The sequence below is a fragment of the Papio anubis genome, chromosome 6 (genome assembly GCF_008728515.1).
Source record: "Papio anubis isolate 15944 chromosome 6, Panubis1.0, whole genome shotgun sequence".
Classification (NCBI taxonomy): domain Eukaryota; kingdom Metazoa; phylum Chordata; class Mammalia; order Primates; family Cercopithecidae; genus Papio; species Papio anubis.
The window spans coordinates 50985567-51009625 of record NC_044981.1 but is presented as its reverse complement, the minus strand read 5'-3'; the positions used below and the strand labels follow the sequence as shown (position 1 = coordinate 51009625).

General features: G+C 46.5%; 1 protein-coding gene across 1 annotated transcript in view; it reads left to right on the top strand.

Moving 5' to 3' along the window:
* The window catches only part of TRAM2 (translocation associated membrane protein 2), an 80540-nt gene that overhangs the window by 18906 nt on the left and 37575 nt on the right, over positions 1-24059 (top strand). Inside the window, exon 2 of the mRNA XM_003897735.5 lies at positions 22272-22335. Coding sequence (XP_003897784.1) covers positions 22272-22335 — 64 coding nt within the window. The remainder of the gene's footprint in view (positions 1-22271; positions 22336-24059) is intronic.

Genomic DNA, 24059 nt, shown 5'->3' with positions numbered 1-24059 from the left:
CTATCAATCCCTGGAGAAATTGCTTTGCTCCCCAGAGCCCTGGGGAGGCCAAGTCTGCAGGTTTGCTTGTGTGAGAGCTGTGCTCTATAGCTGAGCCCACGTGGCCCGAGGTGGGGGTAGGGCAGGAGAAGGGCACTGCTGCCAAAACCAGAACTTACCAAACCCCAAATCAACAGTTTGCCCAAATATAGTATCCTAGACTTCCCAGTCATCATATTTAAGCTAAATATACTGTCCTTCAGCTTGCAAGCTCAGCTTCGTCCAGGAACGACTTCTGTGATTATTCCTAAGTGCCTTTTCTTCATTTCGTGTCTAAAAAATGACCATGGTGACGTGGCCGAAGTCACAGATTAGGGGGATGTGTAAAACTAAACAGATTGCAGAGAACTGGCTCCAGGTCATATTTGATTTTGTTCATTTCCATGGAGACCTCTTGAAAGTGAAAGATAGGGCATTCTTATATAGTATATAGAGCTCCTTTTAGAAAAGATTTATTATGATGATTAACTTGCACACTCTCCTTCCCTGAAAAAATAGGCTGCAGATTTGAGGCTCAGTTGCCTTATCAGGACATGCACCCTGATTCTCCATTTCTCATTGCCACATCACACAGGGCTTCTAAATACGGTGGTATGTATGCATGGCGAGTGCAGGCTTTGATTTAGATTGTCTGATTCTTTACCGGCTCCTGTACTTAACTAGATAACATGATGAAGTTACTTAACTGTGGCCATTTCCTTATCAGTAAAAAGGGATTGAAAATTCTTTACCTACTTCAGTGAGTTTTTGAAAGGACCAAAATAATGCATGCACGGCATCCTTATAGAACCTGATATGCAGTAAGGACTCAATATTATTTGTTCAGAGTACCTGAATATTAATTAATTCCATGAGTATTGCCTCTATCATTAAGCAGCCATTTTCTGTGCCTCTGATTTTCATATTATAGGTTGTGTACAGTCCATACATCCTGGTGCATCCATTGCTCTCCAGACGTATCTTTTTTTTTTTTTTGAGACAGAGTTTCACTTTGTTGCCCAGGCTAGAGTGCAACGGTGGGATCTTGGCTCACTGCAACCTCCACCTCCTAGGCTCATGCGATTCTCCTGCCTCAGCCTCCTAAGTAGTTGGGATTACAGGTGCCCGCCACCACACTGGCTAACTTTTGTATTTTTAGTAGAGACAGAGTTTCGCCATGTTGGCCAGGATGGTCTCGAACTCCTGACCTCAGGTGATCTGCCCACCTCAGCCTCCCAAAATGGTTTTTTTTTTTTTTTTTGAGATGGAGTCTCACTCTGTCATCCAGGCTGAACTGCAGTGGGACGATACTGGCTCACTGCAACTTCCGCCTCCTGGGTTCAAGCATTTCCCCTGTCTTGGCCTCCCGAGTAGCTGGGACTACAGGCATGCATCATCACACCCAGCTAATTTTTGTATTTTTAGTAGAGATGGGGTTTTGCTGTGTTGGCCAGGCTGGTCTCAAACTCCTGACCTCAAGCAATCTGCCTGTCTTAGCCTCCCAAAGAGCTGGGATTACAGGCATGAGCCACTACGCCTGGCCTATACCTTTTACACTCAAACATTGCTGCCTGGGCCACGAAGACTGTTAAGAAATGTACAGATTGGGCCAGGTGCAGTGGCTCACACATATAATCTCAACACTTTGTGCGGGCAAGGCGGGTGGATCACTTGAGGTCAGGGGTTCAAGACCAGGCTGGCCAACATGGTAAAACCCATCTCTATTAAAAATACAGAAAATTAGCTGGGTATGGTGGCGCACGCCTGCAGTCCAGCTACTCGGGAGGCTGAGACAGGAGAATCACTTGAACCCAAGAGGTGGAAGTTTCAGTGAGCCGAGATCGTGCCACTGCACTCCAGCCTGAGTAAGAGAGCGAGACTTTGTCTCAAAAACAAAACCAAACCAAACCAAAACAAAACCAAAAAAGTACAGATTGAGTGGGTTTGCTGAGGGCTTCTTGGTGACCTCTGAGCCCCACTTCTCCCTGCATGCCTGAGCCCCCAGCCCCCGGCTTTGCGCATGAATGCCCTCCCCCAAGAGCCACAAGCTCCAGAATTACCCCTCACCTTGTTCCTTCTCAAAGATCATATGGCTTCAGCACTGCTTACTGCTGTCTCCCTCTCCCACTGGGAAGAAAACTATGAGATTAAATTGAATGGAGATCAGCTGCTTGAAATATTTTATACTGAGGCGTGACCTAACCATCGTAACATGTTTTAAAATAATGGAGATTTTGCATTTTACATGTTGTTTTTGTTGAAGGACTTTCTTTTCTGTGTAAATGCCACTTTTATAAGCAGATTTCCTATAGCTCTTCCACGTTACAAAATTGACTTAATTTTTACTCTGTTTTTATGCCTGGACACTATGATTTTTTATGGTTGTAATAAAAATGCACAGGCCGAATTCCGATTTTTTTTTCCCACTCAATAGTATATCCAAATATTTTGAGATGTTAGCATTTTTTAAAGATGAGGTTGTCCTAAATGCCTACCAGTAAGGGATTGGCTAGATCAGTTTAAAATGGTGACATAAATCTGTATGCAGTATCATAGAATGATGTCCAAAACATATGGTTGTGGTTTTTTTAAAAGCAGCTTACAGAATACCATATTGGTGCGAGCCTTTTTCTGTAAACGTTTGGATGTGTTTTATTTTTATAGAAAGATATCTATAAGGATGATCGTCAAAATAGCACCAGTGTTTTTCTCTGTCGTAGGATTTCAAGTAATTTTACTTTTTTTCTCCATGTTTATATCTGTCTATTCATATATATATATATTTGTTTCAATGAAATGTGTATTATTTTGATGATCAGAAAAAGGCAATGTTGAAGTGGTTTTATTTGGGGAATGGAAAGATGGAAAGTTTGGATTAGTGACAAGCCCGCTGCTGGGGGAGAGTTGGGGGGTTGGGGGCAGAAGCCAGGGCACAGGTGGAGGGTGGGAGTGGAAGTGGGAGAGTGAAGAGGGCAGGAGGAGGGGGCTTGAAAGCAGGGCAGCCAAGGGGTGCTGGAAAGAGAAGCCCACACCCTCGATCTTACAGATACCATTCCCATCGAATATAAATCAAAGCGTTACTTTCAAAAGCCTTTTGAACAGTGGCTTAGAAGGTGAAAGTGAGGGTATTAGACCAGTCAGAGAAGGATACAAAAGCATCAGGAAAAACTCAAGTCAGGATTGACTAGAAGTTGGCCAAGCGCAGTGGCTCACACCTGTTATCTCAGCACTTTGGGAGGCTGAGACAGTAGGATCCCTTGAGGCCAGGAGTTCGGGACCAGCCTCAGCATGGTGGCGTGTATCTCAGCTACTGAAGAGGCTGAGGTAGAAGGATCGTTTGAAGCTGGGAGGTTGAGGATGCGGTGAGAGCCGTGGTTGCACCACTGCACTCCAGCCTGGCCCACAGAGCGAGACCCTCTTTAAAAAAAAAAAAAAAAAAAAAAGATTGACTCTAAAAGTGGAAATGTAACTTCTTCTTGACATTGACTGCATAAGCCATGGATGAAATGGCCTGTGGTGAAATGGTTGTTGAAATGGTGAAAATTTGAAAACTTTTAAACCCCAACACAGTAGCCCATTGCTGCCCCATTGAGAGTCTGTAGAAATAAGTTACCCAGCCAGCTTTTGGATGAGATCTGTTCACTTTGGTTTTCTTTTTTTTTTTCTTTTTTTTTTGAGATGGAGTCTCACTCTGTTGCCCAGGCTGGAGTGCAGTGGTGCGATCTCTGCAACCTCTGCCTCCTGGTTTCAAGTGATTCTCCTGCCTCAGCCACCCGAGTAGCTGGTATTACAGACACACGCCACCATGTCAGGCTAATTTTGTATTTTTAGTAGAGACAGAGTTTCACCATGTTGGCCAGGCTGGTTTTGAACTCCTGACCTCAGGTGATCCACCTGCCTCGGCCTCCCAAAGTGCTGGGATTAGAGGCGGGAGCCACTGCGCCTGGCCCACTTTGGTTTTCAAAACCAAAGTGTGATGCCTTGCCTCCGCATCCCTTCCCAGGGGTGCAGTAAGCAAACAGGCGGTGGGGGCAGGGCTGGGTGGTAACGTTGAGGAGCTTCTGTGAAGTTCTAGGACTTGATTGCCTGGGAGAGCCTCTTGCTCAGGGCTGGTAGGCTGGGGTGGATGGTGTGCTGGGGCGGATGGTGTGTTCACGGCTGGCAGGTTAGGGTGTATTCCTGCTGTCCCATGGAAGATGGAACTGTTGCTGCTGGTGGCCTTATCAGCATGTATTTAAACTTGATATATGCAAAGGGTAGGGGCAGGAGAACCCAGAAAATTATAAATTACAAAGCAATGATAAAAAAGAAGAGGAAGAATGACTAATTGTTATTTATTGAATACCTGTGATGTGCTAGGCCTTGTGCTAGATTTGACCTTCTAATCCCACTAGTCCCCTCCACAGTCCTCTTTATGGATTCTATCTCTGTCTACACCAAGCAACTGAACAGCTCCGTTTCAGAGTTAGTGAGGGCAGAATTGGGATTTTGACACAGGTCTTTCTGAATCCAAAATCTGGGCTCTTAACTATTGTGCTTTACTACCTCTCAACAAAGAGGTACAGGCAGTGAGTGCTTCAGGTGTGAGGAGGAAGCAGCCAAGATGGTAGAATGGGGAGGAGGAAGGAGGAGGTGAGGCTGGAGCAGGCTCTCAAAGGAAAGCCAAGGCAGACGAACAAATGGAAGGCAGATTTGGGTTGCTGGAGTGCAGGCAAGAAAGGACATTCAGAGAATCAAAGAAAGCGGCCACTAAGTATTCTGCTACACAAGTGTTCCTGGGCCAGATTGCCTTGGGAAATGTTAGGCTGTTTCTTGACTGTTTCTTGACTGTTTCTTTACTGCAGGACTTGTCAGTGCCTTCATATAGTATTAATGAGTTATGTATTTCTCTACCAAATACATTTGTTGATCTTGGAGAGTATTTAATGGAATAATATCCTTAATATATGCTTTAGGACATCCAAGGCTATCATATTAGTTTGAAAAGTTGTGATAATCAAATGTGGAGAGGGAGGGAGGTTTAGGAACGCCAGATTAAAGAGGTTAACATTATCCTTTAAGCAGCAGCAGGCATGGAGGGGCTGTGGTGTGTGTGTGCATGTTTGTGTGTATATGCCTGGCTGTTCTAGCTATGGATAGTGGGAGGGGAGGAAGGGGGTTTGAGTCTTGAGGCTGAGAATCCAGTTAGAAGTCTCTCCTACAGGCTAGTGACAAAGAGAATATGAAGCTCTTAGCAGCATCGGGAGTAGAAATGATAGATTTAATAAAATAGTGAAGGAAAAAGCCAACAAGGGGCTATAAGGAAAGGTGGGGAGTCTTGGACTGCAGCCTGGGACATAGGCAAGTATAGAGCTTTCTCCTGGGCACCAGGTTTGGCATGCTGAATGGGAGTTAATGACGCACTATCTAGGTAAAGATGCAGCCTCGCACCTCCCACCCTGGGGAGAAAGATTCCAGCAGGAAAAGTAGATCTGAGTGTCACTGGAATAGAGGTGGCTGCTATAGCAGAGATTTCCAAGAAAGCAAGAAGAGCTGAGGCTTGCACCATGGGCCTGGAGGTGAAGCCGTGTCCCAGAAGCATGGGGAAGAATCCATGGATGCAAAGGTGGATGCGAGCAGCTGGAGGCAACCCGTCGGGTTTGTGGCTGAGCTGCCAGGGAACAAAACAGGTCTCTTGCCTCCTCACTGCACTTTTCTCCCCTCTGCTTCCTATTAGTAATATATGTACAGCCATTTGAGCTTTACCTATTTGCATGGGCTGTAGTAGAGCTGCAGGTAGCCTTCCTAGCAGGTGTGGCCACCGAATACCCAACAGGTTTCAGTCTGTTCTTGTCCCCCTTGCCTCCGCAGGGTAGTGAAAGGGCTGGGGAGACTGTTGCTCTTGTCTCAGGGCTGTCCTCTCTGCATCCGTGCTCCCTGGGCTTTGCATGGGGGAGCCGGGAGCCTGTTTCTCTTTAAGGCTGGAAGCCAGGATAGCTGCTTGGTACTGCTGGCTATCTGTGCCCTCTCCTCTTGCCTGGACTCAGTCTGGGGCAGAATGTGGCCCAGGGCCTGCTTGTCAGCACGTGGCTAGGGTTTCCGTGTTAACGTTCCCAAATTGGGATCTCAGAAGATCAAGTGTCCGTGTTGTCTGATCATGCTGAGCCTTCTCGAGCGGCCAGCTGCAAACCTTTCAAAGGGCTGTGTGTAATTGGCTTGGGAGATGCTGCGGGGGACTGAGAAGGGGACAAAGAAGTTAGTTTTTAAAAGGAAAAAAATAAATGAACATAACAGTCTTGGGCCAATTGGGTGGGACATGGTGCTTGGGCACATTGAAACCCCTTCCTTTTCCCTTCCTATTTTTCCACTTCCAGAGGCCCATTTGGCTAGCGCCGTACTGACCCCTGCAGACCCCCTCTGTGTAAATACAGCCTCTGTCTCCCACCCCCTTCTTCATTATGCATTCCTTTAATCTGACCCATCTCCAGGTTGCCAGCTGGCAGAGACTCAGCAGATTCCAAACCCCAGCTGGTGCCAGAGTGTTTACACGGGCCAGGGAAGCTTGGCAGACAACCTGCCCCCAAGCTACTCAGCTGTAGGAAAAGGTAGAAAGACTCCTGGAGATAAGTGGCCCGTTTGTTTGCAGACTTTCCCTCCTCCCTCATTCACCCTCCCCTGCATGCCCACCCTCACTCCAGTTGCTGCTCTATCCTGAAAACGTTAGAAAGAATCCCTTTGTGAAAGGGAGGTAAATGGCTAGGGACCAGCAGCGTAATCCCTTCATCCAAGCGACCCTGTATGGCACTCTGAGCACATAAAGGTAAAGATCCTTTGCCTTCCGGACTGAAACAGATCAGATATTAATTAGGAGACAGTATTGGTTAGTATAGAGTCAGTCCCCATTCATAACGGATATGGTTTTCCAAAATAACAAAAAAAGCTATGTGATCAAGTGTTCATGAAGCCAGTACTCATATTCGTCACTGCAGCCTGAGGCCAGTGGTGTCCTCAAGATCCTGTATTCAACTCCTCCTGCCTCAGTAAAGGCCCCCTTGAAAAACTCAGGCAGGAAAGTGGTCGTTCACCGCGGTGGTTTATCTTGATCTGAGTTTGTGAGAAGCCAGTCCCAGGGTGTCTTGCCTAAAGAAAACCATTTCTGATGCTGGTTATCAACAGTATTGGTCCTTTGGAAATTAGATGGCCCATAAAGAGTGGCAATTTGTGTGCTTCCCATGCGTTTCATGAGGGATAGTACCAGGATGTGTGTGGAGGGTAATTTTGCTGGTTTAAAGTGTCCTATTTGGCTGGGCATGGTGGCACACTCCTGTAATCCCAGCACTTTGGGAGGCCAAGGCAAGTGGATCTCTTGAGGCCAGGAGTTCAAGACCAGCCTGGCCAACATGATGAAACCCCATCTCTACTAAAAGTACAAAAATTAGCTGGGTGTGGTGGTGCACACCTGTAATCCTAGCTACTTGGTAGGCCGAAGCAGGAGAATCACGTGAGCCCAGGAAGTGGAGGCTGCAGTGAGCTGAGATCTTGCCACTGCACTCCAGTCTGGATGATGGGAGTGAAACTGTTTCAAAAAATAAAATGAAAATAGTGTCCCATTGCCAGCGGTTACAATGATGAGGTTAATTATTATCATATGGTGTTAGTATTAAGTCTTTTATTTGAGGAGCATATCTACATCAGTCAGGGTCCCAACAGGAAACAGGTGGGGTAATTGAGGAGCGGTTATGTAGGCACTATTAACAAGGGCGTGGACTGGCTCAGGGGAAACAGATAAGGAACAGTAAAGCATTCCAAGGCTTGCGAACGTGGGGAGATATCCCTAAGCTTGAAGGGGCTGAGGATAGCATGGATCTAGAGCTAAGAGGGAAGGGAGAGAGAGGAAATACCACTGAGAGCTGTGGTTGAAGGGGAGGGGCTGGTGCTTTGGTGGAGGCTTGCAGTCACTGCCAGAACTATCCGGCAGGAAAGGAGCCAGGTGATGAATACCCCTTTCATGCTGTCTCCTGTTCTGCAGATTCCACCGGAAGCCCACTGAAGTACTCCTCAAAGGTGAAGCTGTCTGTTCTGGGAAACAGGGTAGGATGGAGCACTGTGCAATCCAGTAGAACTTACAGATGCTCTTCTGCCTTCTGTTTGAATCCTACCTCATATGAGACAACAGGCAATCAAAGGGTGGCAAAGCTAAATCGATGTCCCTGAAATACTACCATCTCTGAAAATAGGACTTTTGGACAGACGTTTCCTGATTGCAATAAGCCAAATAGTGCAACACATCTAACTTTAAGCTACTTTTGCCCTGATTTCTGGGGAGAGTTAGAATCACCCTTGCTTCTTAAAGTGGTCGCACATTAAATGCTTCCACTTCCATCTTTTGGCTGGTTCAGATAATATTCAAGCACCACTTAAACCCATTTCCTTCTCTTGCCCCAGTGCTTTGCACACTAGCCCTCAGGGACCAGGAGGAGTTTCTGGTGCAGCATAAATGGGATTCTAATCACTGTGTCTAATTGCCACTAGTCTTTGAATATCTATATCCAACAGGAAATGGCTTTCTTGACAGTTTCACATGCAGGAGCTTGGACTCACATATCTGTTAGGTAACTGATAAAATTTAATTTTTTAATTATGAAAGATGGTTTTTTAGAGTTTTGTGGCTGAAAAGAGTTTCAAATGTTATGTTACAATGTTGCCTCCTTTATACTTTGAGAGAGACAATCATTTCTTTATCTTGGTTTGAATCATTGTGGGAAGCAAAGCTTTGAAATGTGCACCATGCTGGAATAGATGATATCCCCATTGATGAACTCAGGAGACAGCTGATTTTGGGCAGCTTTTAGAAGGAAGGAAGGAAGGGAGGGAGGAAGGAAAGAAGGGAGGAAGGGAAGGAGAGAAGGAAGGGGAGGAAAGCTTTAAGGGGTCTGAGGGCCAGATACCCTTTCTTCCATTTTAGACTGGTTCATTTGAAACAAATGGGCACAGCTGAGATCTGAAGTTGGACCACACAGTGGACAGCCCCTGTAAAGCTGTCATGACGATCCTAAGCTAAACGATTGTATCTCTAGGCCTTCTCCAGGCCTTTCTCAGTGCCATTATGATTCTGTTCTAACCCTCACCTGCCCCCTTTTATCCACTTTCTGTACATCTTTCTGGCTCAGCTCAGCCCCTTCCAGAAATCTTCTCAGAGGAGATCCAGAAATCTCCAACCCAGGGCACTAACAGATGTTTTTTGGGTCTCTCCTTTGCGCCAAGAACACTGGGGGTATGGAGATAAATAAAGACATGGTCTCTGCCCTGGAGGAAGCAAAGGAGCTTCCACTTACCCTTTGCATAACGCTGTTCTGATCTGTGACATCTCTTTTCTTAAAATGAACCCTTTGTGCACCAAGGTCTCATTTTGATCATTAGATCTTAGGCACATTGTTCAGGTAGCATGGTGATTAACAGTGCAGATGTCACGGTCAGATGGATCTGGGGTTCTAGTCCTGCTTCTGGGGCTTATTAACTGTGTGCCTTGGGGCATGTTGCTTAAGCTTTTTGGGCCTCACTTTTCTGCACATTAGGGCCTCTGGGAGCATTAAGTGAGATCATTTCTGTAAGTGTTCAGAGCAGTTCCTGGCAGGTGATAGAAGTTCAGTGAATAGTAGTAATGTAGCAGTTCCTTATAGAGTTGGAGGTTAGATGAGGTAATCCTGTTTGGCGTTTAGCACAATGCCTGGCATTTCATAAGATCTCACACGTTAGATGTCATTGTCGCTCCTTGCAGGGTTGCTGAGGATTATTTGAGGTAATTGTGTAAAGTGCCTTTACCTTGCCTGGCTTGCAGTAAATATTCAAAGAAGAGTGGTTGATTTTATTGTCTTTGTGATAACGGAGTTGGACTAGATGTATAGCCTGACTCTGGATTCTGGCCCTGAGCCTTTGAGAGAAGGAAGTGGATGTTGTAATTTTTTTCATCTCCAGTAGCATTTTGCCTTGCCTAGAGCATGTGCTCAATATTTTGTGACTGAAGAATTGATTTTTAAAAATTTTTATATTTTGTTGTGTAGGGACAGTGCTAAACAAAGACATATTACTAGGGTGTGAAATTGTCTTACCAGCCAGCTTTGTGCACATGAACAAACACACCATACTTCTAATGCTTTCCGTGACATGCCTGTTTAGAAAACCCGGTGTGGCCATTGTCAGATCCGGAATTGCCCCATGGTTGTGGGCAGCTGTCACTGTGGCTATAGAACATGAACATGGATCCTGGCCCGTGGCCAGGTGCTTATCTACATGTCTGTGGGTTCTGATTCTGAACTCTGTCTGTCCAGCCGATGCAGTAAAGGCTGACAGGCTGAGAGGAGACCGGAGGCCTCCCGTGGCCCTCCACCCCTTTGGCACCCTGACAATTCTCCCCCTGGGAACGTGCAGAACAGTCATCCCTTGTAAATCCGTCCAGGTGGCCTTGCCTGTCCCTCTGGAGAAATGAATGAAAGTAAAGTCACAGCTGCTGAGAGTGGCAGTGTAGCATCGGTTCAAAAGAATTGATTAAATAGCAGAAGATTTCCCAGCCCCTTTGCAAATATAGTGGAGGGAGGATGTTAATTTTGTTTTTACCTCTCTCCCCTCCAGCTCCTCTGAAAGTACATTAATTTATGGGGTGTTTATTGAGCATCTTCTCCATAGCTGGTGTGTGTATCAAGACAAGGTGTCTGAACTGCACAAGCAGCAGGGGTCTTGGGGAACTGAGAAAGGGTGTGGTCTCAACAAAAGCTGCCCAGGCCCAGTGCTCCCTCTTGGGCATCCCTCTCTGCAGTCCTAGATCTCAGTTTCCGAAGAAACACCCATTGGATTGGCGTAATTCCCAGGAGATCATCCTCTCTAGGCCCCCATGTTTTTCTGCACGTCCAACCATATTTCTCTCCATGGTCTTTCTCATCACCACACGTGGTCCAAGCTTCTCCTGTGCCTCCCTGACTGTCCACTCCTCTCTAGCTCCCAATCTGTTTGCTTTCCTTCCGAGTTGAGCTGCTAGACTGAGCAGTCCACACTTCTGTCTCCACACTCCCACTCCATGCTCACCCATGCACACCAGCTCTGCCCCTCCTTTCCTCCAACTTTGGCAGCATTTACCAGTGACCTCTGGTTTACAAATCTGATGGACACTTCACAGGTTCATTCCATAAATATTTATTAAGTCCCCACTATGTGCCAAGTGCTGTTGTAGGCACTTGGGACCCATCAGAAAACAAAACAAAAACCTGCTCACGTGCTGCTCACATTTCAGTCCTGAGTTGACGGGTCCTCCCTGGGGCATCTGCAGGTGTGCAGCTGACTCCTTGCAATGGTGTCCTCCCTGGGCTGCTGGGCTCCTTCTGGGTTTCCTCTGGCCCCTCTGACTGTGCCTTCTCAGTGCCCTTCTCCCCTCTCACACCCCCAGCCATCTACAACATCCTGTGAATGTCTGTCATCACCCCTAGCACATTTTATTTAAATTGGACATTTGTGTCTCTGTTTCCTGAATAAGACCTGAGCACCACACTTGGCCATTCTCTCACCTTGATTAATTGTGCCATCAGGTCTTTTGAAAATTGCCTAGCACTACCCCAGGTCTGTTGCCGCTGCCTAAGTCCAGGCCTGGATGATCTCTTTTTGCAGTAATCTAAGTCTCTGTGCTGCCCGGCTCACCTGCCATCTCCAGCCCTTTCTCTCCACTGTGAGCAGAATGAGATTGGTGCAATGGAAATCGTACTGGGTTGTCCCCTGCTTAAAAACCATCTGTGGCTACCTCTCACATGTAGGATGAAGTTCAATGTTTATACCTGCCGTAAAGGGTCCTTCGTAGGACCTGCCTCCTGCCAACCTTCCAGCCTCACTACCGTCCATATGCAGGCCCCTCATTTTCCCTGGGAGTCACATTTCTCCCTTCTCTCTGCTTTAGTGCATGCGGTTCCTTCAGCCTGTAGCACCCTTCCTGCCTCCTGTTTGCCTCTTTAGCCCTTCAGAGTGCAGATCAGGTAGACCGTTGCTGGTGAAGTTTTCCCTGGAGTGGGGCAGCCTCAGTTCTCACAGTCAGGAGCCTCTCCATCCTGAACCACCTGTACCGCCTCTACCTGCCCTGTGAGAGTGATGATTCTGTTGTGTTGTAAATGACTTATTTGCATACTGATTTATCTGACTGAGCTGCACATTTGAGCGGTGGTGCCATTCCTACCGGGGATGGCGGTGCCTGCTGTGGGGTTGGAGCAAAATTCCTGAGTGTGGGAGTGGAGGGGTCAAAATGTGAAAAGCAAGAGAGGGCCACCTTGGAGTCGGAATGCCAGCATAGGTCCTGATTCTCTCCTGAGCAATAGGGAGCCATGGAGGACTATGGAACAGGGCCTGTGGAATTTTAAGATCCGTTGTCTTTTCCAGGGCTTGGTCAGAGGGAGATGACAGAAACAGCACATGGGGGTGGTTCTTCCAGCTGCTCTTGGCATGGCCATGGCCTTGGTTCCTGCTTGGGGTGTGTGTGCAGTCGGTGGGGGTGGGGGGGGTCATAGCAGTGACTAGAAGAATAAAGGAAGAGAACCATGCTCCCCATTCTTCCCCTACTCCTGCAAGGCCTTGGCAGGAGAGCTGCTTTCCTCTTTCCTTCTCTTTGTGTGTATCTGTGTCTGCCCCTTCTTATGCTCTTACTCTGTGATTTTCTTACAGAGAGATTATCTGTACTTCTTGCCAAAAGCTTAAGGTCATTCGTGTCTCACGCAGTTCCTGTCCCTTCTTGTAGCCCCCTGAAAGAGACTTGCTGAATGGGCCAGGGGTGGGGGACACCTGGCCTTCTGGACCTTGCTCCAAGGCCTGCATTCAGCACCAAGTGTGGCTTTGCACATTGAGCCATGGCCGAGGGTGTCTGATGCCCCCTGTCAACCTCTGAGACCCAGCTGTGAGTTCAGATGGGGGTCCAGCCTCTCCGTCTGATTTTTGGTTTTCTTCCTGGGCCACCTTTGCCCTGCATGAAGTCACTGTCAGATTCCTGGGATGCTAGAGCTTGGAATAGAGACTAGCCTAGCAGGACTGAGAAAAAATCCCCAAGTCTTTTTATATTTTAGTTAAAACCCACTTTCAAGTTAGTCTAATGAGATTTTATACGTATATAACTGTGTATGTGAGAGAGAAACCTTGGGATATGATATTTAAATATTGACATTTGGCCAGGCTTTGTTTATTTGGCTTGGGGGTATGTGGAGACTGGGTTGTGGCAAAGTATGGGGAGTGTTTACCTGAGGCCTTGCCTTTGGTGTTAGATTTGTATTTCCTGTTCATCTGTAGCACATTTTCCTAGGAACTCTTGCCTTTTATGTTGTTATTTTCCTTCTCCACTTTGAAGATGGTTCTGAATATCCCCTTGTGAATATTATTTGCTGACAAACAGAGATGTTTGAGTGCTGGATGTTTTTCATTAATGTTCTTGGCCTTGGTTTAAGATGCTGGAATCAAATCATCATTATGAAGTTCTGCTTATCAGGTTCCCTCATGTAGGTGGTCATTGGCCGGTCTTTGTAGACTCAAGCAAGATGGACTCAAACGCCAGTGCCGAGTGTGTTTTGATGCATTTCCCACAGGAGGGGGATGCACTGTTGTAACAGAGAGTGGTAGGAAGCCAAGGTGATTCAGAACTGAGACACACAGAGCAGAGTTCCCCAGCCTGACCTTGACTTCTAAAGCTACTGGAATGGTACCATGGCCAACTCCGTGGGATCCCTCATTTAAGCCCTTTTACCAACACACTCCTCCATGGAGTAGGGGTAGTATGGAAACTAGGACAGCAGAGATCACACATCTAACGTTTTAAAAACTTGTATTTTCACCTTCCGGCCTCAGTTCGCTTAGTTTAATGATAGGCGGAGGTTGACACCCAGGGTCAAGGCCTGTCTTTATGTGCCCCTACACAAATACCCAGAGGAATTTGAAGGCTTCCTGTGAGAATTGGCCGGCAGCCCTGCTGACGGGTCTGGTTTATGGCCCCTGGAGATGGCTTCACCCTGCTGCATCGCTGTGTGAACTCACGGTTCATTTTCTTAGCAGGCTCTAATCCACGTGCCTAGCTCTTCCGTCAAAATGTGGGGGTCAGCATGCTGATGTTTTGAGCAGGAAACTTTCCAGATGGTGGAGAATAATTTAAAATGGTTGCAGCAGATCACTGTCTGCCAACTCTTGCTTTCCCTAAGAGCAAACAAGCAAATGAAGGCAAATATACCTGGGTCCTGCCTGGTCCAGCTACCCTGAGTCTGTGGAGACCTTGAATAATCCTTTAATTTCCCTGAATACCAGGAAATGCCAGAAGTTCCTTGGGTATGATTCTCCCTGGTACCCACTCTTGTTACTTGCTGAAGATCAGTGACAGACAGGATGTTGCAGACACTTCTATACTGATGAGAATGACCCTCCTCTCTTTTTGCTTTCTGTCTTATGGAGCAAAAACATCTTTAGAAACTGTAGCTGGAATGACACTGTGCTACACCGATGAGGGGTTTCTTGTCTGCGGCCAAGTCTAAAATATTACCTAATCTCAACTCTCAAAAACTCACTCGCAACCTAAAATTTTGCACTCCATGATCCTTTCTTTTTTATGTTATTATTTTTAACGTATCAATGATACTGCCTCAGAACAGGTGGCATTTGGCCAAAAGTAAAAATATTTTGTTCTGACCAATGTGTGTTTTACTCGTATCCAGACACAACCAGTAATGTGAACTCTGCCCCATGATGCAGGAGAAATAAATATTAAGAACGTCACTATTCTGAAAAATTACTTTGCCTGAGCGTTTAAAAATTTTTATGTAGTTTTTAGCTTCCATAAGGAATGGTTTATGAGTATGCTTTGCTAGCCAGATAAGGGGAAAAGCTACTTGGTGGGGGCAGGTGGGTGTGAGTGAGAGTGAAGTATATAATCAAGTGATAAGTATTAGAAATACCAACTCAGTGCTCTTTTTAGGGGAGGATGAGAATATATATATTAAGGCTCTCAGAGAAGTAATACATTTACTTCAGGCAAATTCCTGTATTTTATATAAGGCTATCTATAAGGTGCATAGTATGCCAAGTTCAAGCTATACCAGCATAAATTGCATAAATACACAGTCTTCTTAAAGTTATAATTAACTTGTGGATATAAAGGCAGTGGAGAAGGGCTTTCCCTAGGCCACCCTCTGTTTTTCAGTACCCGATTAACTTCCCAAATTGGGGATGTATGTTATAGCAAGTTCAAGCTTTATTCCCTTTTTTCAAAAGCCCAACTTCAAAGATTTTTAAAACCCTTTACTGTGACTCTTTCTGCATTCCTCTGTATCCCAGTATAAAGTTTAGACTTTTAAATCGATGACTGTAACAAACCAAGTAACATAATTTTATCGTGGCTATTCAAATTACGAGTATTTTTTCATGAATACACAATGTCACTTTAAAACTGCTATCAAAACTCTTAATAGTGAGTCTATTCAACATTGTGATCACAGGCTTGTAGAGAATCTGTTGTGTGCGTGTTTGTTTAGCTTTGCCTGATTTTCCTATCAAGGCAGTTTTTCAGGTGAAAAACCAGAATCTCTAGGCATTGCTAAAAGCCACACAGAAAGGTACTGTCAGAACTCTGCCCGCTGCGATGCAGGCGCTTAGCCGTCGCAGCCAGCCTCTGGCCCTTCAAAACGGAGATTTTCAGAAAGCGCAAGTGAAAAGCGTCTTTGTTTCAGCTGTATCTGCGTTTTATCGAGCAGTGGAGGGGCTGCAAACCCACGTCCGTCGCACCCGGACCGCATCCCTGGCGCATGCAGGTGATCAGTGGGCTTGGGACGTAAACACGCCAAGAAAAAAAGCTAAAAGACTCTTTTGTTTAAAAAAACAAAACCCAGAAATCTCTTCGCCACCAACTGGGCATAACTTTCCAAGGTTTTCTTGTCTGCTTGAACTTTTCCTGTTCACTTCCTCCACAGAAAGATGCAAAATCAATCTGGGGAAGCTTTAGTGAAGACCCTTTGGATTCCAAACACAGGCCAAGCTGGGAGAAGAAGGGAAGTTTTAGGTGCCTAATTTCCCAGCCTCTGCAGGACCTGTCACTTGGCCTTATCCTGTGCTTCTCAGGAATTAAAAATGAGGGTCGTCAGTCGTGGGACACATGTGTCTCTGTGTTTTGTCCTTTAGGTGGGAGGGGTGGTGTCCGTGAGACAGAAGCCATTAAGAGCAGAGCTGCTCCTGTGAAAATAAGGCCTTCTGTACCCTGTCTGCCCCTGGGGGCTGGTCTGCCCACACAACCCCTTCCAAGTGCCAATGCATGGATGTGTCTGCCAAGAAAAAAAAACAAAAAGCAGAATAAACCAAACCAGAGGATTTAATATTTAAAAGAGAAGCCATGAAACTGCTTTCATCACAGTTCTTCTCTTTCGCCTTTGGTGACCAGCTAACAATTTGCAGTGGAAGGAGAACCTATCTGGGCATCTGGAAGCCTAGGCGAACCCAGTGCCCGTGGCTGGCAGGTGGTGGATTAACCTGAGAGGCCTTATTTTCTTGCTCTGTCAGACATAGATGATACCCACTTCTTATCTTCACAAAGTGAAGAAGCAACAATATATTTTAAACTTCTAGAAAGACCTCTTGCAAAGTTTGTCAGTGTAAGGTTGCGTTTTGGGCATTGGAAAGTAAGTAGAATCAGGTAAAGTTTGCCTTTTTGAGCTGAGGGTGAGAAGGACCTTTAAGGACATTCCTTCTGAGCTGCTGCTTTGGCTTTATCCTTCCCGTGCTTATCTGTGAAATGGGGACATGATTAGTGCCTACCTTGTAGGGTCATTGTGGGAATGACATGAGATAGATTTGTGTGAAGACCTTGGACTCATGCATGGCACCGAGTAAGCACTTGATAACATTAACTGTTGTTGTCGTTGTTAATGGATGAGTCAACTGGGGTCTAGAGAGGCAAAATATCCTGCCCAAGGTCACCCAGCTGGCCCACAGCAGACCTGGGACTGGAATCCACATCCACTATGCTTAGCTGGAAGCAGCTATTTCACCAGCATCCTTGGTCTAGTTGCAGCCAAGAGCTCAGGTTCATGTGCCCCTAAGACAGCATGGCATGTGGAACAGTTTTGGTTTGTTATGGCTACACAAGCATGCTCAAGGCCTTTGCCTTGGTGTTTGATGCCCTGTTTTAGTTAAAAATATAATGAAACTTTCTTTCTCACTCTCTGTTTCTCTCTGTGTGTATGTGTGTGTGTGATGTGACCCTTCCTACATATTTCAGTGTTCTCCTTTTACATTAGTGTATTAGCACGTTGTCACTTTTAACCTTTTACCCACTGAGCTTGGCATTTAAAATGCTATTAAACTCAATAATGTTTCCCATAAACAGCCTTAGAGGGATGAGAAATAATTGGAATGACATTTTTAATGGGCTCCTGATTCTCAGCCCTGTGTACTACAGGAACTCAGCCGGTGCTTGTGGGGAGGGACTTGTTAGTGGTTTGATCCCTGGTCTGAGGTCGGGAGAGGGTCATGGAGTGAAGATTTGGGGTGCTAAAGGCCCTTTTAAGGCACAGAAGAAGGCTGAAGAAGTAAGTCTGCCCTTGACTAGTGCTTTCTGCTTTTTTAATGGATGGATATGGTCAATGTAGGAGCCGATCACTCCTTCCTCCTTCAGGTGGCTGCGGAAAAGCTTGGAGCCAAATTTCTGGCCACCTTTAGCCAATGAGTAGGACTTCCTGGAATGCATTTTTGTGGATCAGCCTCATTCCTTGCTTCTTTTCTTTGCCTAAAATGCATATTTTTTGTGTTCTTTCCTGCTTGCATTTTACATTACCATTCTATTCTATGTGCAGTATTGGGTGCCTCCTAAATTTGTTTTGGGGACAAGTTTTTTAAAAAGTCAAGTTGAATGTTGCCTTTTCTGCTTGTATAGTTGTGAGGTCTGGGGAGGCTACTTTATCTCTCTGTGCCTCAAATTTGGCTTTTTCATCTATAAACCAGAGCAACTGACACCATCTTGCTGAGATATGGTAATGTGGGAGCAAGCATGGCTGTTTACAGAGAAAGTTGCACTTTTTAGAATGGTTTCTGCTGCCACTACCAGGGGTGCTAGGGATGGAAAAATACTGGGATCTAGTATTTTTGTCATGATTATGGTCCTAGATCCTGTTCTCTCAGAATCATGTTCAGAAAACATGGTAAGCATTCATCTGCAGTCACTAAATATTACAGCTGCTTACCTTACGAGTTTGTCAAATAGGAATTTATAGGAAACCTACTATTCACCCAGCTCTGGGACAGACCGAGAGAGAGAGGATATACGTAGAAGAATAATCGTGGACAGATGACAGGATGAGGGTCAGATGGCTGAGCACAGCACCAGCTCTCTCCTGCTTAGTCGCTGTGTTCATTTAAGCATTTGCTGAGTGCCGCTGTGTTCTGGGGCGGTTTGGAGCCATCCATGGATGTGTGCCTCAAACAAGGCAAGTCAGATCATCAAGGCAGGTCAGATCCCCACACTCCTACAGCTTATGTTTCCCCAAGGAAGAGATAGTTTAAAAATAAAGATAAATGCTTTAGAGCTGTATACTTAAAACAGGTGAAGTTTTTTTATTGTTGTGTAAATTATACCTGGATATGGCTGTTAAAAAAGAAAAATCTTGGCCCTCATGGTGCCGACGTTCAGGTTTGCCCTGATACATTTGATCCTTATTTGTGGAGTTTGTTTTTGCAAATTCGCTTACTTGCTGAGATTTATTTGTAACCCCCAAATCAGCTTCCTTGGTCATTCACAGACATGTGCAGAGCTTTTGAGTTGCCCAACACTCACATTCCCAGTTGAGGCCAAACAAGGCGACACTCTGCCCCCCGTTCCAGCTCTCATCCTGTAGACAGATGTCTTTTTCGTAGTCTCTTTAGTGCCACATTTTTTTGCATTTTTATGCTGCTTCTTGGTGATTTCACTATTTAAAAATGGCCCCCAACTGTCATGCAGAAGTGCCGTCTAGTGTCCTGAGCGTAGGATGACTGTGATGTGCCTCATGGAGATAGCATATGTGGTTAGATAAGCTTTATTCTGGCATGAGTTATAGCGCTGTTGGCCATGAATTCAATGTTAATGAATCAACAACGTACGTTAAATTAGGTATCTTTAAACAGAAACACACATAAAACAAGGTTATGAATTGATCTGTTGACAAAAATGGGACCAGAGGCTCGCAGGAACCTAACCCTGTATTTCTCCCAGGAGCATTGTTTCAGTGTTCACTAATTCAGTGTTTGCAGTGACTTGAAAGAACATAACTCGTGTGAATGGTGACAGTTAACTGTATATGTTGGGCGAGGGCAAGAATATATGTAGAGCCCACATACCAGATGTCTATCTTCCTTTAAAAAAAAATGCAAAAGTTCTCAGACTTGGCAGCGCATCAGAATGCTCTGGGGAGTTTGACAAAATGCCCATGCCCCAAAGAGTTTGGTTCAGTTGGCTGGGGTGTGGCTCAGGCAGAGAGATTTTAGAAGCTCCCCCAGGGATTCTAATGCGCAGCTGGAGTTGAACACCAGTGCTCTTCACATTGAGTGATAATGTGTCTTAGAAGTGGACCCTGGCCCGCTGAAGGAGGCTCTCTGGGGGCCAGCAGCACCTCCTCATACCCGCTCAAGATCCAGAGCCCAGGGGAGGGTGTCCGGTTGGCCGGGCTCCTGCCCTGAGGAGAGGGTCTGTCCCCTCCATCCTCCCATCCCCCGTAGTGACGCCACACACATCCTATGCCCACACGCAGCTGGAGGGAGGCTTCCCTCAGGAAACCCTGGTGCTGTTAAGAGAGGAGAATGGATGGCAGACAGCCCAAGCCCCACAGAGGTCCACTCCACCCTGTGCTCCAGAAGACATGTGCCTTTCCTGAATGAAATCAAGTGAGAGAGATGTGCCTAGGCAGGGCGGTGTGTGGTTAATGCCTGCCTGCCTGCCATTCCCCTGGCTCCTCCTTTCTCTCATTTCTTCCAGCTCCTCTGATCTTCCTTCACAGGGATTTCAGGCTGAGAAGATGACGTTTATTTTCAGAGGAGTCTTGTCAGACAATACGGAGTGTTAGGTGGTTGGGCCAGGAATGACCTATATGAGCGGAGTTCAGAGAAGGAGAACCACCATGGCTAGCGTGGTCAGGAGGGGCTCTGGTGGAGCTGGATTCAGGTGGCTTAGTGCCTGGACAGGTCTCACGGAGAAGGCCATTGGTGACAGAGGACAGCCTGGATGATGGCACTGGGAACAGCTCCCGTGACAGAGGGGGAATAAGTACAGCTGAATGAAGCTGACTTGGCTTTTGACTTTTCATCTTAAGCAATGAGCCATTACTGAGCACTTACTGTGTGCTTCTGGGCTCCTTATGTGAGAGGGGCTGCGAGGATAAATGGGACAGGACAGCACAGTCGCTGCCTGTGGGACTGTGAGGAGTCTGATGAGAACTACGGAGGAGGTGAGAGGCTGATGAGAACTATGAACAAGCGTAAGGAAACGATAAAAACAGCAGAGCATGACACAGAGTGCATCCGGCAAGCAGAGATCATGCCCTTGAACAGCTGGGAATGGCTTCACATTACAATTGAGGTGGGTCATGAAGGGATGCATGAGATTCTAATCAGGACAACTGTGTGTGTGGTGGTGGGTATAGGAAAGGTAAGACACAAACTGAGAGGGGCTAAAACTCCCCAAAGGAAGTAGTGACTAGAATGTATTGGCTGACACCCAGCTCATCTGTTCTAAAGCAAATACAGGCAGTCGGACGGGAAGGTAGGTTGAGAACACTGAAAAAGGTCTTGACCAAAGGTATTAAGGTTTTAGGGTGGGGATTAGGAAGACCTGTATATTCGGATAGGGCTTGGTGTTTGCTATCAATCCTTCTCTTAGCTAATCTCATTTGGGTTTTTCCCTGCAAGCTTGATAGGACATGTCTAAGGCAGCAGCACAAAAACACGAGAAGGCTCGTCCTGCGTCTCTGTGTGCAGAGTAAATGACACCCACTGAATGGGATGGGTCTTGTTGACCAGGGGATGGGGGAGATTTGTTCTTTAAAGGAGAGGGTTGTCTCTAGAAGTAGCTGAGGATAGTGACCTCTCGCTGGCATGTCTGGGCAACACAGGGCATCTGTGATGCATCATTCACTCGTTTCCATGCTGCCTTTGCCACCGTCCAGTGTGTTTGTCCCCCCACCCTGTCCCTCACATGTCAAACCTCTGTTAGAGAAGAACCAGCACCCTTTATTGATGAGGTGTCTCCAGAGGGCCGTTGGGAAAGGCGTGGTCCTGGGCCTCCTCCTCACCTGGCCTCACTGCAGGTTTCAGAACAGTGTGGATGGTGGTTCTCAGGCCCACCTGCACATCCGAAACCTCTGGGGATCTTTGAACAACGCTAACAGCTGGGCCAGCGCCACACCAGTCTGTAGTACCCAGACCAGCTGAGGTATCACAAACACCCCGGATTTTATGGACAAGTAGACTGAGGCTCAGCGTATAAGATTACTTGCTGGTAGTTACATAGCAAGAAAATGGTAGAGCTGGCATTTAAACCCAGGTAGTCGATTCTTGAGTCCAAGCTTCAAACCCCCAGGTTTTGTCATCTCTCCCCTGCTGGCTAAACTGTCACAGTACTGATTTGGCCATTCATAACTAGGTGGAAACCACAGTTTTTTGTTTCACAGCACAACTAAGATTTTAAAGGCAGTTTTTGAAATAAGCCAGCAATGTGGGATGTTACATCTGGTCCCATGACTCCCAGTAAGGTAGATGTGAAATTAGCAGCTGGAATTCTCTGTTTCCGAAGCTCAGGTGTCAACTTTCAGGGTTGCTCTTCAATGCACAGGCAGCCAAAGTGCTGGGGAAACCTCAGCTAGGCCCTAACCTTCTTGAAGGTTGTGACTTTATTTATTAGTTTCTGTCTTCCACAATGCTGATGCACAGAAGTAAACCGATAAATATCTGAATGAATGAATAAATGGCCAACAGATTTGTACTATTCACTTGTGAGCTCCCATCCTGTCACACACAGCTTGTTTCATCTCATCTGCAGTGAGTATCAGTCTAGATACCATCTGGGTCCCAGCGTACAGGTATTGAGAGGCATGTCATTAAAGAAAAATAGAACAAAAACTAGTGCCAACTCTGCATTAGGCAGAACCCTTCAGTCAAGAGGTTTGAGGGTCTAAGATGTAAAAGGGGCGGTTAGCAGCTTCCACTTGTTTCTTTTGATGTGGCCAGAAGCTAAACTGGAACTCTTTTTGTTTGTTTTACAGGTCACAGCCAAGACTGCCTTTCTATTTATTTTACCTCAGTATAACATTAGCGTGCCTACAGCAGGTAAGAATCACTGGTCTCCATCTTCTCCTGGCCCTGTTAATCCTGAAGAACCTGGAAAGCTTCCTTTTCACCATCCGTGTACAATCTTTTTTTTTTCCCCCCATGATGGAGTCTCTGCTCTGTCACCCAGACTGGAGTGCAGTGGCGCAATCTTGGCTCACTGCAACCTCTGCATCCCAGGTTCAAGCAGTTCTCCTGCCTCAGCCTCACAAGTAGCTGGGATTACAGGTGTGTGCCACCACATCCTGCTAATTTTTGTATTCTTAGTAGAGACGGAGTTTCACCATGTTGGCCAGGCTGGTCTGGAACTCCTGACCTCGTGATCCACCCGCCTTGGCCTCCCAAAGTGCAGGGATTATAGGCGTGAGCCACCACACCTAGCTGTGTATAATCTTTTTAGATATTGAAACCAGCCTCTGGCAGCCTCCACCACTGAGATTGCAGTGGTGCAGCATTAACAGCTAAGAACTTCCCTCTCTTCTGCTCTCTCTTCTTCATCAGAAGAGGACCTGCTGCACCACGTGGTGCTTCATGCAGCTCCTACTCCTTTCTCCAAAGCATCTAACATTGAGTTCTGTTGGAGACAGGACATGAGGCGTCGTGACCATTGATCTGTTCTCCAGAGCATGGCTTTCTTTTAACATTTTCAGTGAGGACAATGGGCAGGATGTTGCGTTTTGACAGTGCATGGAAGCATGGTTGGGGGACAGAGTGCTACACTCTTGACTGGGTTGGGGTAAGGACTAAACCTCAGGCCCAGCCCCAGGTCTTGTTGCACGGCTGTTGTTAAGGGCCACTGACTACAGCTGCTGCATCACAAGCTTCCCCCATAGTGGCTGAGCATTTCCAAGCACTTACAGGGAACCCAGCCAGCATCATGCCAGGTACCACAGCGGCCTCACTGGCAGTTCCCAGTACAGTTGAGGGGCTGCAGCTCAAGGAGCAGCAGGGCCAGGCAGGTAAATCGCTGAACTGGACAGGGGAGAGGGTCTATCTAAAGGAGTAGCTGCTGCTCACTTCCAGCCAGTCGTCACATAGGAGTGTAAACCTTGTGTGCCTAAGAACTTCCTTTGCCACCCTCCACAAAAGAATCCAAAGAAATCTCTTTTTAGGTAGAAAAACTCTGATTTTTAAATGTTGCCAGCTAATTTAGAAATTCTGCAAACACCATGTGGGTCAACATTGTGTAAACCAAACCAACACATCATCTGAAGGCCGAGTCCAGCCCTTGGGCACAGGTCTGCAACTCTGGGCTTCTCAGATCCCGCCACCAGCACCTGAGCATCACTCCTTTCTCAGTAGCAAAGTCCTGGGTGGCCTCTTGATGAACAAAGGAAGGACTTTTGTTTGCTGAACGTAGTTCTTTCTTCTTTATTCTTTTGTTGTTGTTGTTTTTGTTTGTTTGTTTGTTTTGGACGGAGTTTCACTCTTGTTGCCCAGGCTGGAGTGCAATGGCGCGATCTCAGCTCACTGCAGCCTCCGCCTCCCGGGTTGAAGTGATTCTCCCACCTCAGCCTCCCAAGTAGTGGGGATTACAGGCATGCGCCACCATGCCTGGCTCATTTTGTGTTTTTAGTAGAGACAGGGTTTCTCCATGTTGGTCAGGCTGGTCTCGAACTCCTGACCTCAGGTGATTCGCCCACCTTGGCCTCCCAAAGTGCTGGGATTACAGGCATGAACCACCACACCCGGCCTTTTTTTTGGAGGGAGTTTTGCTCTTGTTG